This window comes from Mugil cephalus, chromosome 1, assembly GCF_022458985.1.
Source record: "Mugil cephalus isolate CIBA_MC_2020 chromosome 1, CIBA_Mcephalus_1.1, whole genome shotgun sequence".
Lineage (NCBI taxonomy): Eukaryota > Metazoa > Chordata > Actinopteri > Mugiliformes > Mugilidae > Mugil > Mugil cephalus.
The window spans coordinates 6,213,999-6,229,905 of NC_061770.1; the positions used below are offsets into that span (position 1 = coordinate 6,213,999).

At 41.3% G+C, this 15,907-nt stretch overlaps 1 protein-coding gene across 1 annotated transcript; it reads right to left on the reverse strand.

Annotated features, from left to right (window-relative positions):
* Nucleotides 1–265: 265 nt before the first annotated feature.
* Nucleotides 266–15,480, reverse strand: ada (adenosine deaminase). Its single transcript, XM_047584401.1, has 11 exons — nt 15,318–15,480; nt 12,400–12,461; nt 10,919–11,041; nt 8,790–8,933; nt 8,584–8,699; nt 6,835–6,959; nt 5,172–5,243; nt 4,566–4,667; nt 4,172–4,239; nt 2,303–2,432; nt 266–1,272 (listed from the first exon to the last, which is right to left on the reverse strand). Exons 1-11 carry the CDS (start codon nt 15,453–15,455, stop codon nt 1,168–1,170), a joined length of 1,185 nt encoding a protein of 394 aa, XP_047440357.1. The 5' UTR covers nt 15,456–15,480; the 3' UTR covers nt 266–1,167.
* Between the last annotated feature and the right edge of the window lie 427 nt (nt 15,481–15,907).

Here is a 15,907-nt window from a genome sequence, read left to right on the forward strand (position 1 = left end):
TTGTGTACATTAGGATGGCTACAGGAAGCCAGTGTTTACATTTCTACCGAGCATAGACTCCGTGTTCCCATTTATCTCTTTGTACAATAAAGAAACGGTTCATCTGCAGAGCTCTGCAGGTTCTTCGCAGTCTTTTTAGGTTTAAGCTTCCTTTATCTTCATTATTAATTACTGGAAAATATTTTTTTTTCACATTTAAACTCTATTATAATGAAAGCTGAGTCTTTAAGTTTAGTTTATCGAGATAAATCAAGAGACACAAACATTTCATCACAGCTTTTATTATGTTCAGAGATGTTTTTTTTTCTCCATACGTCTCATAAATGTGCTGGTTATAAATGGAAGTGCTTGTTTTTATTTTAATGAAATGAAAAAATATTTTAAATAAATATGTACATCCAAAGAACTGAGAGGGTAATTATCAAGCTAAAACCACATTCGGCCAGCTGTGGTTTGAACATTAGTGCCACCCAGTGTTCAAATGTAAGACTACATATTTGGTATTGAGCTGTTTTCACCTGATGACTCCTGCAGTTTTTGCATGTAAGAGGGTAATAAGCACATTTGTTTCTGACGGCGGATTTCCTTTACTTCACCTGGTTTGGACCGAAAAATGGATAGTTACAGTAAACTAGAATTTAAAACACAGGTAGTAAATTCTTTTTCAGGTAGCCTTCATCCTGTATGTGAGGATGCTAATATTTCAGCTAAAAACGCAAAGTAAATGACCTCCCCCATTCTTCCTTTTCAGACTAAACAAAGTGTTAACGACTGTTAAACTTCACAAGTATTGAGTAGTTGTGCATCTAAAGCTTCCCTGGTTGTCTTCAAAACGAAAAGGATGTAAACACAAGACAAAGAATGTATCCAGAGGTTTGATATAACAAAATCCGCTTAAAAAAAAACACAAAGACAACATTCCCTTAATTTTGCACCATGCAGAGGACAATGACTGCCTCTGACACCAACACATTAAAGGGATGCAAGTGACATGATGCGCAGATACATGAGGTGAAGGCAGCAGCCATAGGTGTACATGCTTTATGGTGGATTACAGATAAGTATAAACACATTTCACTGTGTCTGGTGGGGTTGAGGGGGGGAGTTAAAGGGTTCAGAGCGATATGTTCCTGGGTTAAGTTTCATCCTCAGATTTCCTGGCTGTGTTTATAAGGCGGTGCTCTGAGTCATCCCGTAGGCCTCGTATAGTTTCTCGAGGAGCTCCCTCTTCTCATCCTTAGGCAGGAAGCTCGACTCTGCAGAGACGATGTTCTGGAGGACACAAGAAGTCGCATGCAGTGAGCTGGCAAATAATTTATGTGTTCACTTCAAACGAATCGTCTAATCAGCAATTTTGGGAACTTATTCAATTTGACGTTTAGTCTTTGCTGTGAATGAGGAGACTGACCACACTCTTGTGTCTTTATGATGAATGTTAGCTCACTTTAAATTCACAGAAACGTGTGACCTGTGGCAAACCAGCAACAGACCAACAAACTGAACACAGAAATGATGCTGAAATGATGAGTGCTTCGTGTGGAAAAGATTTCAAATTGAATTTACACAGTGACTTTGAGGCATTGAACTGGGCCCAACAAAAAGATTCCATTCAGAAAAGTGATTCATAATTTACACCACTGCAGTGGAGCGTCTCTTAGCATGAAGGCCTGAAAACAAAGCGAAAACAAAGGCAGCTGGGCTTGTTTTCCACTCATCCAAGTGGCGTCTTCAGTTCTAAATGACTGAGTTTAGGCTTTTATGTGAAACATCTGTATGGCCTGTTGGGCCAAATGCAACATGACTATTAGAGGAAGAGGATAAGATTTATCTTAACGACCCATTAATGGTCAGAAATTCCAGCCTGGACGCATGAATGAGGGTCAAACATTTTTGGGACAGATGTTATGACTGGGTTGTAAATGGCTGATAAAAATAATAAGATAAAGATGATATGTTTAACCTTTAGATAGAGAGAGAATCTGTTTCCTGCTCCATATCGACTGCACCAATGAACCACATGCTATCTCCAGTCACATTGGAAAGTTTCCAAAAGGCAAATTTAAACATGAAATTATTAATTTAATTATATCCTGCAAAGACATTTCCATGCAGTGTTCAACATGCATCAGGAAAAGGAATAATAAAATGGGATGGAGGGACTTCAGTGTAATTTTTCTTTGCTCCTGTTTTAATTAGCGTCTACGAGAGGGCGACGCCATCTACATCCTTTCAAACTGCGCTGCGCAGATGGCTTCTTCTTCCTGTGATCTGTGGCTGTAATTATTCATGCATTTGATCTCACCACTCGTTTGAATTCCTCCTCAGTGAATCCCATGTATCTGTGCACAGTGTGGTAATCGTGGTGCAGGGTTGAGTTGAGGATCAGAGGGTCATCCGTGTTTATGGAGTAGTTGGCCTTGTCTTTCATGAAACTGCACAAAAAAAAAAATCAAAAATGAGTGTACAGGTGCTGGCCAGTAAATTAGAATATCATCAAAAAGTTGAATTATTTCAGTAATTCCATTCAAAAGGTGAAACTTGTATACTGTATACTTTCCTTCCACACATAGTGATATATTTCAAGTGTTTATTCATTTTCATTTTTATTATTACAACTGACAGCTAATGAAAACACCAAATTCAGTATCTCAGAAAATTAGAATATTCTGAAAAGGCTCAATATAGAAGACACCTGGTGCCACACTAATCAGCTGATTAACTCAAAACACCTGCAAAGGCCTTTAAAAGGTTCCTCAGTCTTGTTCTGAAGGCTCCACAATCATGGGGAAGACTTCTGACTTAACAGTTGTCCAAAAGACGACCATTGACACCTTGTACAAGGAGGGCAAGACACAAAAGTTGATTGCTAAAGAAGCTGGCTGTTCGCAGAGCTCTGTGTCCAAGCACATTAACAGACAGGCGAAGGGACGGAAAAAATGTGGTAGAAAAAAGTGTACAAGCTCTAGGGATAACCGCACCCTGCAGAGAATTGTGACGACAAACCCATTCAAAAATGTGGGGGAGATCCACAAAGAGTGGACTGCAGCAGGAGTCAGCGCTTCAAGAACCACCACGAAGAGACGCATGAAAGACATGGGATTCAGCTGTCGCATTCCGTGTGTCAAGCCACTCTTGAACAAGAAACAGCGTAAGAAGCGTCTCGCCTGGGCCAAGGTAAAAAGTCCAGTCCATGGTAAAAAGGACTGGACTGCTGCTGAGTGGTCCAAAGTTATGTTTTCTGATGAAAGCAAATTTTGCATTTCCTTTGGAAATCAAGGACCCAGAGTCTGGAGGAAGAGCGGAGAAGCACAGAATCCACGTTGCATGAGGTCCAGTGTAAAGTTTCCACCGTCAGTGATGGTGTGGGGTGCCATGTCATCTGCCGGTGTTGGCCCACTCTGTTTCCTGAGGTCCAAGGTCAATGCAGCTGTCTACCAGGAAGTTTTAGAGCACTTCATGCTTCCTGCTGCTGACCAACTTTATGGAGATGCAGATTTCACTTTTCAACAGGACTTGGCACCTGCACACAGTGCCAAAACCACCAGTACCTGGTTCAAGGACCATGGTATCCCTGTCCTTGATTGGCCAGCAAACTCGCCTGACCTTAACCCCATAGAAAATCTATGGGGTATTGTGAAGCGGAAGATGCAATGCGCTAGACCCAACAATGCAGAGGAGCTGAAGACGACTATCAGAGCAACCTGGGCTCTCATAACACCTGAGCAGTGCCACAGACTGATCGAGTCCATGCCACGCCGCATTAATGCAGTGATTGAGGCAAAAGGAGCCCGACTAAGTATTGAGTGCTATACATGCGCATGCTTTTCATGTTCATTCTTTTCAGTTGGCCAACATTTCTAAAAAAAACATTTTTTTCATTGGCCTTTTCAATATTCTAATTTTTTGAGATGCCAAATTTGGAGTTTTCATTAGTTGTCACTTATAAATATCAAAATTAAAAGAAATAAACATTGGAAATACATCGGTCTGTGTGCATTGCATGAATATAATGTACAAATTTCACTTTTTGAATGGAATTACTGAGATAAATCAAGTTTTTGATGATATTCTAATTTACTGGCCAGCACCTGTACTTATTACAAAGTGGCCTATTATTGAGGTATGGTGCATGTTATTATTGGACTATCATGTAAAGTAAAAAGAGGCTTACGTGATGAGAGGGTGTTTGGTGAAGTCCGGGTCGCAGGCACCTGTTAGCTTGCTAGAAATAGGACACATCTGCAAACAGAAGAGCAGAAGCTTAGAAACCTAATCACTAATCTTTCTTCTTCCTGTCATGCCACCAAGTCTCCACTAGGGGTCAGTGTATCACTGTTTCTACAGGTTGAAGCTTAATTATGCATCAGTTCACCTTATCTATAATTAACAAATGGAGCAATCCCATTTCCTGTCTGTGATGACCAATATTACTGGTGTATGATAATGAACAGACCAGCGTGCGTTTATTAGATTGGGTAACACACATATTTCTGCACACTTGAAGTGAAATAGTAGGCTAGGTTAATGGCCTTGTTGTTGATTCAGCGTTTTGGACGATTTATTACCTCAAAGTGCATGTTTTGGGCCAGCAGCTTTCTGTACAGGGCTTGGTCCTCCAGGGTTCTGTATCCGTGTCCGATTCGTTCAGCTTTGAGCAACTCTACGGCCTAAAACACGAGACACAGCCCAAAGAAATTATCCACAAATAAATTCACCATGTGCCACATGTCAGCACAGTGCGCGGGCTGTTTCTAGAGAAACACTCAGTCATTCAACTGTTGCGGCATCGCTTAGAGAGTGGCCTGTTTGTTGTGGCAACTTCTATACAGTCAGTCACTCAGCATGGGACAGTATTGGGGCATAGCTGCAGACATGGACCTATATATCTAAATACATGTTTGTGTATTCGATTGCACTTAAATATGTATCATTCAGTGTAAATAAATACACGCAGTACACTGTCATTGTAATGCATCCCCAATTTGCCCTTTCCCCAACCTTTAATTGTTCAACCATTCTAGTTGTTCTTGTTCGGTTTGGCTCTCTGCCCATATTTCTATTGTTAATACAGTCTCCATTGTTTTGTTAACATGCGTGTCAGGGCCGTTAGGGAGTCGGACGGCTGCAGCACCTCGCTCAGAAATGCCTCACGTTACTGCCAAGCAGCTCACCTCCTTCACCACGGACGCCGGGCCCACCTCTCCTGCATGGACCGTCCTGTGGATCCCGCAGCGCTCCGCTTCCTGTCAACAAGATCAACCATGGAACACATCAGCGAGCGAACAGCCAAGCATCTGGCTTTCACATCAGCAAAGCCACGTCAACGGCCGAGGAGTCATTTGTAACGCGCTCTGGCAGTTCGATAAAGACAGAAACCAACATTCCACGCTGGTTAGACGTTTAAATAAGAATAATTGTTTACTCTGCCTTAACTAAACATGAAGAGGACGTCCATCTGGTTAGGTCAGGCATTCTCATTTTGGCAACCTTGGACCCACATAGTATAGTTTGCTTAATCGGCACATATGTGTCTAGAGAGTATATATTCATATAGATAACCCTCAATATTAGTATGGACTCTGCTCTGTGACTTCAGCTTCTTGTTAATAATTGAAAGACTTTTCCATCAGTATAGTGTCACCTTGGCAGGATTTCAGAGGAGGGAAACAGTGTATACAAAACAGCTTTTACAATGACTGCTTTATTAAACATATGAAGAATCATATCTAAGATTTTACTGAATTTTGAACTAATTTATAAATACAAACATAGATAAAAACAAAATATTTGTCTAAGTGGATTACTTGTGGAAAGTGATGTTACAGCAATACTGATGTGGGAGTGAGTCAACGAAATATGTGCTGCTTCTGCAAATGCTACGCGTGTGAACCATCAGCTCCTTTGATTTTATGGCCACCTTATAAATTATTGCCCAACTGCCTAAGAAGACTTTTGACTTTAATGCACTGAGTCATTGAGAGTATGTGAAGAATATCTAGTGCATAGCTTCTCTGTTCAAAGCCAGTCGTGTAAATCCTGCTGTGTTTACTTTTTCAAGCATGAGTGGCTGACAGGCAATGAGGTCATACAGTATATAATCATTTTTAATCCAGTCCACCTTTGAACAGATTACTATTCTAACACATGCTGTCTAGAGACCACAGCATCTCTGCCATGTCAAACTATAAATGACTACTAATGCGGTAAGAGCGATTAACTTCCACCTCCGTTCATTTCCATAGTGGACTGAAAAATGTATGAACCTTATGATCTCTCCCCGTAAAGTCGACCCCAATCAATCCTGTAATTCATTCCAGGTAAAAGGTCCAGCGTCCCGTGAAGTATTAAGTGATTAATCCACTTCATTCCTTAATGTCTGGCCGGCTAAACTGATTGCAGAGGTTCATATTCTCTGAATTAATCAGTACTATTCTGGACCAAAAACTAAACTGGATTTTTCAGAGAAGGATTAGCATCTAAAATACTTTTACAATCTACCTGCACTACCCTTGAGATCTATCAGTCGATCACAGTTGACATATTGGGCACCCCTGCTCTAAGGATTCCTGAAAGTTGTTGAAGTAATAAACAGCGGCCATATTTATCAGCCTGCAGCTGGTGAGAACATTAATAATTTTACGAGTGCAAAATGATGTAGCCCATTATCAGTCGCATGTACACCCAGTGGTGAACTTTAGAAGCAATGGTGTCTGTTGGCTTCCTCCAGAAATTTACACTTCTTGTTAAACTTTCTGCAAAAAACGACACATTGAAGTCCTCTTAATCTGACAGGTACAGCATGTGAGGGTGGTGCTGATGTTACTGCAGGCTCACCTCGTAGGCGTTCCTGTGTTCTGGATTAGCTTCACAGTTGAGTAACTCATCACCTGCCAGATCAATGGCGACCACTCCGTCTTTCTGATATTTCTTACACAGCCTCACGACATCCATGGACCAGCCTGGAGAATTTAAAACGTACATTTATTACTACACAGTTTGATCCTTCGAACTCAAACACACACATGAAGATTGTCAATCTGGTCATAATGCTACATCCATCTGCATGAATGTGCTGTGAACACATTAATCACCATTGATCATGTGGCAACAACTGCACTTGCCTGACATGTTCTTGGCAGACTACTTGAACATTTTGAAAAATGTGTTTTTTTCTTTAGTTGGGAACTTCAAGTCTGTACATGACAACAATTTCCTCTCAGCCGGTTTTGCTCAGCTTGATTTATGAAAGGATTTTTTTGTCCGTTATCACATTTCAACACATCTCACATGACCTAAGCTGTAAAGTTTTCCCCAAACGTCAAACCATTACATTTGTCACCTTTCTCCTGTTTTACAGATTGAAAAAAACAGCCTATGTTGTCTAAAGTCCAAACAAGCATGCGCAGCACAATTAAATCCAGACTGAGTTGTCATTCTTGCATTGCTGCGAACTGTTTTCCTAAATACAAGAAGAAATAAGATATCCTGCAAACATTCACGAACACTCCCACATAATGACAAGTGTATTCACTAGGGAGATTACAGCGTGTTCAGCGAGGGTTGTTGTGGAAAATGTGCGACAACATATATGAATTGCAGTTGGCTGTCGGGCTGCACAGGAAACAGCTGCATGAATGGACGACAGAGAAGAGCAGATTTGCAACAGGCCTGTCACTGCTGTCTCTGCTGCTGCTAGCGACACTGTTCGCGATACCAGTGTTACTATTGCTGGTACTTCTTGTTGACTGTATAGCACTCATGTTATTGGTACGAACAGTTCTACTGCAACTAACACAACATGTAAGTGCTGCTCTGTGAAAACAGAGCCTGAGCAATGAAGAATTGTTGGTTTCCCCACTGCAACAATGTAACATCTGCTATTGGCAGACAATTCAACATATTTTTGATTTTTCTAGGGGTGGTAATTTTATTTTGGTGGTTAGTGATCTGTCACTTTGATCCAGACTGAAACACCTAAGCCAGGTGTCTTCAGTGTTTTTCAGACCAAGGACCCCAAACTGATGGGGAGATTAAGTAGGGACCCCCTACCTACTATATGCGTTCTATATTAAACTCGACCTAGTGCTATTTATAAATATACATTATTATTTTGCATTCAATATTAAGCTATCCCTTATCCCTTTGCAATAAGGTTTAACACTGACATTTAACTCCGTTTAGCACCACCATCAGGTCAAAGGTGTAATATTTTGGACCGCCAATTAGCCTCACGAGATTCACTTCTTATAAAGAAATTGTCAAACGTCACACTAAGAAAATTTATGAAACATTAGGACTCCTCAGCATGAGCCGTTTTCATTAAGGACGCTAGCAGGATGACGCTATTCCAAGTGTCAATTTCTCTAAAAGCTTCGAGACACATGATTTTCAAGGCGATAGGCAGCACTGACGATATGAAAATGGACCTGAGCGAAGCATCTTTATGTTTTCCTGCGGTGCTCCTGTTTATTATCTGATGGGAATAACTAAGGCAGAGCTCTGGGACAGGACAGAAAACAGTACAGTAAGGAACCTTATCTCACAAGGTTGTTTTGGCAGACAGGAGCATGAACAGTTCATTACTTGGCATGTGGCGCATGCAGCATAGAATGGACCTGGCTTTGATATTGAAGGCCCTCTCCCCCTCACGGAGGCCTTCGTTAACCAGGTGCACCACGTCGTCGGGGCTCAAGTCGCCTCTGAGCAGGGAGAAAACATGTGATGAGTCAACCTTTATATGCACACAGGGGGTTTAACCAAAAGACCGGTGGTTAAAGACAAGCACTCACTCTGTCTGGTTCCATGGAATGGGCTCCACTTTACAGTTTGCTAGAAAATGCGGGCTGTATCTGACTTCGACATAAATCACGCCCTCCTTGGCCTTGTCTTCAACAAACTCATAGGCTATCCTCTTTATGGCCTCTCTGTCTCCACTGAAAGAGAAAAGGTAAACACAGAATGAATCACAGTGATAAACGTATCTCAATAAGCCATCAACTATAATCACTTTCTAAATGAGCAATGTAAGCATTTACACTGTGTCACTGGTATGAGGCACAACGTGATACATGTAGTGCAATATAATATAGATGGTTGTGAAACAGATTAACAGGGTAGAGCATGTTCCGATAAAAGCAGAAGAAAGGAGAAGCCAAGAATTTAGCTCTTATTGACCTGTCATCTTGACAACCAACAGGATTTCATTTGTTTATTCTGCCTGATCAGGGAGCACTGACTCTTATGTGATCTCACAGAGAGGCCAATGTTAACCAAACTGAATGAGGTGGGTGCAAAAACAATAGCACACCGGTCTGCTGTTTTATCAACAGCCATCTGTAAGAAGAGGAACAACTTAATGTAACTCACTAAAAAACCAAAAAACTGAAACCAAACTAGTGTGAATGACAAACTCTTTAGAGAGACGCAGTCAACAACGGGTGTCCAGTCCTCAAAAGTGAAAAGTGATTTTAAAGTGATATTATTAGCCTAGACTGTCGCTCGACTTGAATCAGCTGCTTCTGCCTTTCAGTTATTTGATATTAATCAAGAAAGTCCGATTAATCTGCGAGTGACTCCGGGCGTTTAGTAGTAGATATAAGAGCGACACATCACAAGATAAACTGAGCTCAACATCAACACTGAGCCGTTTTCCCTGAGGCCGGCATAATGCGCTGTACAAATAACGCGTGAACGTGAAACATCGTCATGACTGAGACATACGTGAATCGTTTTCATTAGTAAATCTAAATCAAACCCACTAGTCTCTCAGAAGTGAAAAAGCTACTCAGATGAGTGGTGAGACGCCCAGTTGCCTTTGTTCAGTGCCTTTTAGATTACCATGACCTGGATGACTGAGAGGCTACACACACATATCTAAATCAAACAGTTTGGCATTTATTAGACTAATCTATTAACTAATTATTTAAGAAAATATTACTGTGGGACATCATTTATTTACATTTAGTCAAGGAGCCTCATGTCTTTATGAAACTAAATATAACCCGATTCATTTTCAGTCCCTAAGCCTGGAATTATTATGTTCCACACCTAAACTATTTGTCTGTTTGGCGTTTGAAGTGTAGAGTCGTGTTGTTAAAACATTGACAGAATCAAGGCTTTCATTTTTCCTTTCGACTCAGCAGCGTATTTTCATCCCCATAGATCACGTGAAAGCAAACAGTGCAGCTTCCGGCATTTACAGTCTAAGTGAATGCTCGCGGGCCCTGAATGCCTCTTGTTCTCTAGCATCCTCTCAGCCTCATCACCGTCATACAGCAACTGTGCGTGAGCTAAACTCCGCTAGCAAGTTCCCCATGCTGCTGAAGCCCTACTGCACACAAGGCTTTCAAGAGGCTTGACACAGAAGGCTCCATTCAGCACGAGTGTGTGCTGCCGTCCAGCAGCTACAGACCCTCATTGTTGGAAGCTTTTACGGCCATTGAGTGTTTTCTAAACAGTTCAGCCTTGTTAATGGACGACTAAATATAAGACAGAGTGACACCGGAAAGGATCTTTACTCTCTTCTTAGTTTGGTTGCCAAGGTGACACTTGATCTCAACAATGCTGTGTTCCTCTCCTGCATGTCTGGCATTTAGAATCAGCCTCCCTCTGTCGCGGTGCAGAATTACGTTGCATAATCCTGCTGTGTCTTACATCCCAATACCATCAATCAAAAACAGCACCGTACACCCTGCTTGTGAAAGGCTCTGGGCGCATCACAACTGTACTACCCCCACGTGTGTGCGATAACGAACTGCGGGACTGGACTTCGACCCTCACCGTTCACATTCCTGCAACACTAATGGGTTGAACTCTGACTGTTAATTACTCAAATATTATTCTCTTTGTCACCTGGTCAGCAAGAAACTACGCTGCTGGTAATTATGCAACTCATCAAAGGTGACATGTCAGTACTTACGCAACCACGTGCATATACTCATGGAACTTCTGCAAGAACCCGGTGAGCGTGGACGGCTGTTCAAGAATAATCTTCTGTGTCATCTTGTCCACGGAATTTGCTGGCAGATTCATGCCACGTTTCCTAGACAGAGAGAGAGAGGGAGAGAGAGAGAGAGAGAGAGAGAGAAAGGGAGAGAGAGAGAGAGAGAGAGAGAGATTTAAAGCTGTAGTAAGTTTCTCTCTAAGTGGTTTGTTTTTTGCACTGAGGAATCAATTCTCAACTCAGCTGCTAAATTATAAATGAAAAACTAATTAAACACAGCCCTTTAAACTGTGCCGTGATCTATTGAGCCTTTTTGAATTACTGTGCTCTGAAAACTGCTCATGCAGCTTTTCCCTTAAAGCCCCACTGACCCTTCGTTTTTATGGCTGATACTGGAATTTGACAGTTAAAGCTGCTCTAGACTCCATCAGTTACAGTGTGAAATGTGAATATTACAGCGTTTGAGGATTTATTATCACATAGTTTTGCTTGTACTGTTACTGTTGTTGTCACTGCCATTTTCTGGTGGAGTAGAGAGCTGTTTTTCCAAAATAAAGCCACTAAAAACTACTTGGCCAGGACCGGATGACAGACAGATACCGTTAAGTAATTGGTAATCACAGAGAAGCCAAAGTGACTGATTCATTCCTCCAGGTCCAGATCCAGGAAGTGTGCTGCTAGGCCCTGAGTAATTCAGAGATTCAGCTACAACCCCGGGATAGACCAGAGAGGGCGCGCCGCACTTGGTTTATGATGTGGCTTTGTTCCATTTTGCTGACTTATAGATTCTGACAACTAACTAGCCTTATATTGTTGTGCAACTAGCTTTATTGAGTTCCTGTACCTTTTTTTTCTTTCTTTTTTTTCTCAAGCCATCAGTATAAAACCAAACGAAACTCTAAATGAATGTTAATGTTTCCTCATATGTGCTGTATATAACATCTGTCGACATACTGACCATGTCAGCTACGTTGTGATTAATGTATAAACCAGGCTGTGTTCACAATTTTTTATGCTGCCCCCAAGTGCCCCCCCCCCCCCCCCCCCCCCCAAAAAAAAAAGCCAAAGCCAAAGTATTATTAGCCATTTTAAATTATTTAACTAAAAACACTGAAGTCTCTTTTTTTTATTTTTTTTTGCAGTGGAAACTGTGTTGAGCGTGCAGCGATTCATGTGCCTGATAGGAAGGAACTTGGTATCTAAAAATAGTTGTTGCACAACTTATCAGAATGTGATGCCTTTCACAAAACAGCGACAGAATTTCAAAATGATTATGAAGTTCTAGCCAGTGTCAGTCGACACACCTGCAATCGCTCACTTTCACCTTCCTAAATTGTACTGATCAACAAACCGCACCAAGTAACATTATCTTCTTGTCTCTCAAAACATTTTTATCTGTATCTCACTCTGAAAACATTTCAATCTAATGTCAGTATTAAAGAATTTCACCAACTTACCGGGCCACATCAAGGATAGTCTGCACCCTGATGGCTCCATCGAGGTGCACATGTAGCTCAACCTGTGGATGAGAAGGACGAGAAATAATCAAGTTAAACAAAAGCAGGTCTTTTCATGGAGATGAATACATCTTAGTCTGATTGGAGGAAAAAAAGGACTCTGGAGCAGCAAGAGAGAGCAGTGCTGGTGGTGCAGTTCAATGTTTTGGTTGCAGCCCATTATGAATGCAGCGCGCATGACTGGGCAACAAATACTGAAACGGCTAGGGGTGCTAGTGAGGGGTCACAGAAGAAGTAGAAGAAGAAGTCGTCACAGTGAGGTTCAAATTAACATGTACGAGGGATGTTTAATTGTGTTCTCTGGCTGGGAGAGCTGATGAAGAAGAAAATGGGAACGGTTTTGGAAATCTGCTCTCAGTTAAATCCTCTAACATGTGTTAAATCAATCAGTCGAGAGATGAGACGAGTTTCCACAACAGCATCTTCTGATGTCTCGGTTGGTTGTACTTTTACCAATCATTTTGCTGTCTGAAGAGTATCAGATTCCTTTTTTTATTTTCCCATGTGTTCACTGGTTTGAAGTGGGTAAACTCCATGTTCCAAAAAGCATTTAGGAATGTTTTAATCCAAACTCAAAGGCTTGTTTTTTTGCTTATTAAGAAACCGAAAGGCCTAATGTCACCGACATCTGTTGAAGGATGGATCTGGAAGATCTGTGGGATGTTTTTATAATAATCAAGTCAGTGAAGTTGAGCATCTGTTCCTTGTGAAAAGTTTTGTTTGTGTGCTTTCATTAAGTTAAAGCCTCAGCAGTGAGTAATGTTGAACACAGCTCCACCCTCCACATTATAGGACCAAATGTTCTCAGGTGTGTTTGTTTTCAATAATTGGTGCATTGTGACAATATGAAATAGTCAGCAACTATTTAAACTGCTGAGCTCTTCTCAATGTTACCTGACAGGCCTGATACATGAGGAAGTGGAGCATCAGATAGAGAACAGCTAGTTCTCCAATCTTTAACTTCAGGAAACCCTTTTAGTACACACGGCAGTTCCACTGTGGCAAATTACTTAACTCTAATTAGACGTATGCAGGATATCGTCAAAGACTCCCTCATTGTTTTGCTGTTACGGCATTTGGTGAACACAAATGTAAAGTTTAAGTGAATAAAACTGTCTGGGCTTAAAGTACGTCTGATTTGAAGCAACATTTGACCTTCTGTCAGTACACGACCCTTTTATACTGTTAATATGATCCTGCTGTACCAGACTGTAACTCTAAACCAGAGCAGACTCTCACAGACGGTCTGATCGGCCTCAGCGAAACCCTTCACTGCTTTCTGCAATTTTAAAGACAAAGCAAATAATCAAACAATTGTCCTATCAGGAAATAGCAGTCTGACTGACCGGCAATAAAGATAATAATAAACACTCCACTCCGTTTTAGCTCCTTGTCTGCGTCTTAAATAGTATGATAGTCAACAAGACAAACAAACGGATAAAACAGAATGAGACTTAATGAACAGTTTTCACTTTTCTATTTAATCAGAGAGATTAAAATAACTCTTACAAGTAGTTTCAGTCATGTACTAGAGTGCCACTGCAGGACAAGAACAGAAACAATCTTGATCAGTCTTGCAGGACTCACTTGACTGAATATGTTTTGCACTGTTGCTCAGACTGGGTAAATAGCTAAATGAATGACTGGTGAAAATAGCTGTTTTATTTATGTACGTATTTGTCTTTTAATACTATAAATTTTTGTCATATTTTATAAATTACTTTTCAAACAAGAAAGTGTTTAATCATTTCTTGAGCATTTATGGGTGTTCTCACACAGATCTCTGTTTTTGTCTGCTTCTACTTTTCTGTTGTTTCACAGACTCTGATCCCTCGTTCCATTTTATTCTGTTTTGTACGCCACTCCCTGTACTGATGCTGGGTCAACTTAAATTTGTCCTGCAGGACCTCAACGTTATCTTATCTTATAGTAATAACTCTACTATACTGTGATGCACAGTCAGCATGTAGCACACAATGACCCTATCCTCTATACAGCGGCACATTAATATGTAATGAGGTTATCTCTGTGAGCAGCCTGCCTCCCTTAACTTGGACCACCCCACATCAATGCCCTCTCACGCTGTGTGGCAACTGAGCCCCCACATCTCTTCCTCTGAGCTGCATGTGGGTTTTACTTCTGTCACTGAGCCAGTCACTTCCTGTCTTATCTTCAAGTATCAGTTTGTGTGCAAACCAGGTACAGGTTCAGTCAGGACCTTTAAAGGGCATGCGTGAGTGTACATTTCCTTCCGTCGTGACAAATGCACCTGGCAAAATACGTAATAAATGTAAAAGTGTTTTACGTGTTAGAAATTATAATAAAAATGAATACAATAAAAAGTGCTGTGTTTAGTCACAAGATGGGGTGCCTTTTACTGCACAATTAGGCGATAATTCCGAATTACACTGATTACAAAACAAGCAGAGTCCAAGTTTAGAGATCACGCTCGTACTGTTTTCCTTTATTAGTGTAAAATACATACATATTAAAAGGTTTTACTAAGAAAACACCCACAAAGACGTCGTTCAATTCGCAAAATTGTGCATCTTGATGCTTTAAAGCAGTCACATGTCAAACTGCCAACAACGCACGAATGTTCTTCCTTGTTTGTGCACTAACAACAAGCATGTGACAAAAATGAAACACATTTCTTAGGTTTAATTTTAAATCATTCCTGTGACTGTCTTTGTCGCGTGGGATCTTACAGTGTTGAGTGTTCAAGCAATCGAGTCGTGCGTAAAAAACAGAAAAACAAAACAAAACAAAAAAACAGAAAAGTGCGCCCGTCAATTATTTACCGCCTTTCCGTTTAAATGATTAAAGCTCCCACTACAGTGTACCAGCCGATCACGTACCTTTGGCTTGTTGAATACCACTTGTTCAGAGGAGTGATCGGCCATCGTTGAGAGCCTGCCGGGGAGTCTGCTAGTGTACAGTGAGCTGAGGACTGGGGAGCCGAAGCCTATCGCAGCTCGCCTGGCTATTATATGCATGACTCAGGGACACGCCTTTTTTGTTTTACACCCACCGAGTGCCCTCGCTACACAGTGGTAGGCTGACAACAATGTGCAGGTCGACAGGCCGCGCGTTTCAGGGTACAACAACACTTGAAACCTACACAAGAGTAGGTGGACGGATTAACGGCAGCTTTGCGCCCATGTGATGAGAGCTTTACACCCGGCTAATTAATCATGTCAGGTCGGGTTATGAAACAGAGGAAGTTCATGTTAAGTAGTCCAAAAATAATAATCACAATGGATGCTGCAAGTGTTGTCACCCCAACAGTGAGAGCATGGAGATTTTAAAGATTTACCTCCAGGTCAGTGTGGCGCCACAGACCTCCCGAGTCCCCTTAATCCCAATCAATAGAGAGACAGAGAGGTTGGCATCTGCAGCAGATACAAGACAGATACCTCCGTTTTTATGTTTATGTTGTTTGGGATCT

Coding starts and splice junctions, on each gene's coding strand:
- ada (XM_047584401.1), bottom strand. CDS start 15,455: ATGCATATAATAGCCAGGCGAGCTGCGATAGGCTTCGGCTCCCCAGTC. Junction 12,462..15,317: donor TGGTATTCAACAAGCCAAAG/GTACGTGATCGG, acceptor TCTCATCCACAG/GTTGAGCTACATGTGCACCT. Junction 4,240..4,565: donor CCCAAAACATGCACTTTGAG/GTAATAAATCGT, acceptor TTCTGTTTGCAG/ATGTGTCCTATTTCTAGCAA.